Source organism: Penaeus japonicus, unplaced genomic scaffold (assembly GCF_977035675.1).
Source record: "Penaeus japonicus unplaced genomic scaffold, GWHDUDI00000001_assembly GWHDUDI00000030, whole genome shotgun sequence".
Taxonomy (NCBI): domain Eukaryota; kingdom Metazoa; phylum Arthropoda; class Malacostraca; order Decapoda; family Penaeidae; genus Penaeus; species Penaeus japonicus.
The window spans coordinates 13,267,440-13,269,813 of record NW_028234432.1 but is presented as its reverse complement, the minus strand read 5'-3'; the positions used below and the strand labels follow the sequence as shown (position 1 = coordinate 13,269,813).

The window sequence follows — 2,374 nt, the reverse complement described above, 5'->3', positions numbered from 1 at the left end:
CAAACAATTACGATATTGATAAAAATGATGATATTAATAATGGCAATGCTATCATAATGCTAATAATGTTAATGAAAATAATGATAACAATGAATATAATAAGGACAATAATAGTGTTAATAATGATGATAATGAAAATCAAACTAAGGTACATTAACACATGGTGGGCACACCTGAGTGCACATAAGCCCGGCAATGTATCTGGTCCTAATTCTAATCATTAGCGGAAAGAAAGAATATGAGTGTATTTCTGCAATTTATTAAGATTATAAAGTAGGTTGAAATGAGCATACAATAATATATAGATAGATAGATAGATAGATAGATAGATAGATACATTCAAAATGTTTAAACATACTATCCCTTTAAATTTATACTCATGGTCCCTCTAAAGTTTTGTTTACGTTTTGGAGACTGGCGATACGTGAGAGAATGTAGACATGACTGAATTCTTCTTCTTCATCTACAGAATGCAGAAAGGGAAGGGTGGACGGTAACGAGAGTACAATTACGTGATTGTATGACTTCTTGCTGAATCCTTCCAATATGAATATCTTACCAAAGAAGAGGTAAGTGTATTGGTTTTATTTCTTCAGGAAGTAATTGGAATTGGTTTGGTCAATCTTGATAAGTAGTCCTAAGTAGCTTTCAGAATTAGTTTTGTTTTTTTTATCTCTCTCTCTGTTAACTATATTACCAGTGTATTATCTAAGTCTACATAGAATTTGTTTAGCTCTAAGATGGAAGGCTTCCATTCTGAGACGAAAGTAGTGCAGTGTCAAACTTTTCGTCACGGGCCAACAGACCTCCATCTTATGTGCTTGGACTGGTCCACAATTTCATATAAATCATGGAGGTGTACAAGCAAATAATTTACATGTCAGGATGAATTTAGAAATGAATGATAATTTGGTATGTTTCTAGAACAGGTCTACATGGAAATTGATATCAATGGATTTCTTGTGGTGTCCACTACCCAAATAAAGCAGCATTGCTTAGTGCAACTAGTAAATTAGTACAATACGAACTTGCAAATATCTTCTTAAACTGTGCACATGGAGCACTTTTTGGAATCATATGTGCAGTGTCATCAGTTTAAGAGCTTGTGCGTTCAATTTGATTGATAACCAATCAAAATTGATCTTATTTCTAGTTTGTTCAAACCAGTAAATAAAACCAAGGTAAGTAGCACAAAGTGCTTTGAGAAAGAGGGGGTCCATTGGAGTACAAAACATTCTCCTTGGCTAGGGCTAACCTCAAAACTAGGTAATGTTAGGTTGGTAATTGGGTTAGGATTTTGTAAACCAAAAAATATCCCAAGATCATGATGCACTCAGCATGACATGTGGGTGAGTAAATTGTAAAGTAACCATATTTTTTGTTTCTTTATTTTACACTAGACAGAAATATATAACTATATGTGATTTGATAGGATACCCATTTTCATTAGGTTATTTACCTATTTTCCTCTGCAATTTCCCTGGGAAACGTCATGGCCTTCCTACATATTGAGTTTAATATCATTGCTGTATTAATTGTGGCTTTGCTCCTCTTAACCCATTGGTCGCAGTATTAAGAAAATGTTTTTGCAGTAGGATGGCTGGTTTATATGTCTGGCATGGTGCCATCCGCGTCTATGACCGACTCTGCCTTTGCAGCAAATCATGCCATCCACTGTCAATGGGTTAACCCTCTTTAATTCTTACCAAAGAATTCATAGTTTTTTGGCCTTTGCTGGATCACCAAAAGCATGTGTGTGTGTGTCCAAGATTTACCCTAGTTTTGGTTATTCAAGCTTTATACAAATACTGCAGATGAGCAGTTGCAGCACTTTTTGTCAGATCCTAAGCAGCCAAAGTTATTACCATTTCCATTCATGTTGTAATGCAAAGCTCATTTGACTGATTTCCAATAACTTTCAGTTTGCTATGACATTATATTTGCCGTTAGGCATTAAGACTATGAATAGACTAATCTGCAGCCAGTTGTCACACTCCACTTCACCGTTTCAGCATTTAGTTGCAGGATTCTTTATATACCCTTATACAGTAGAGAGTAAAGACCATATCTTATAAATACATCTGCATGCACTATGCCAGCAGTATTGAAATTATGGAGAACTGATATATTAGCCAAGCAATGCAAGTTAGTATTTAGTATTATACATTAATGATACAACAAAGTAATCATCACCTCAAATAGCTTACTTTTATTTATTTTTTCCCCCTCTTCTTCTTTTCTTTTAAGTAACTTGTATTAGGAAGGTGATTGAATTACAGAATGCAGCAATGTAATCATATTGGCAGATTAAGTTTGATATTTGTCTTTTGTTTTTTTCATATATTACACATTGATGAATAAATGACTATTTTAT

General features: G+C 34.1%; 1 protein-coding gene across 1 annotated transcript in view; it reads left to right on the top strand.

Annotated features, from left to right (window-relative positions):
• Positions 1-405: 405 nt before the first annotated feature.
• The window catches only part of LOC122259791 (uncharacterized), a 7,192-nt gene continuing 5,223 nt past the window's right edge, over positions 406-2,374 (top strand). Inside the window, exon 1 of the mRNA XM_043026733.2 lies at positions 406-569. Within this exon, the coding sequence (XP_042882667.2) occupies positions 547-569 (23 nt within the window). The 5' untranslated portion in view covers positions 406-546. The remainder of the gene's footprint in view (positions 570-2,374) is intronic.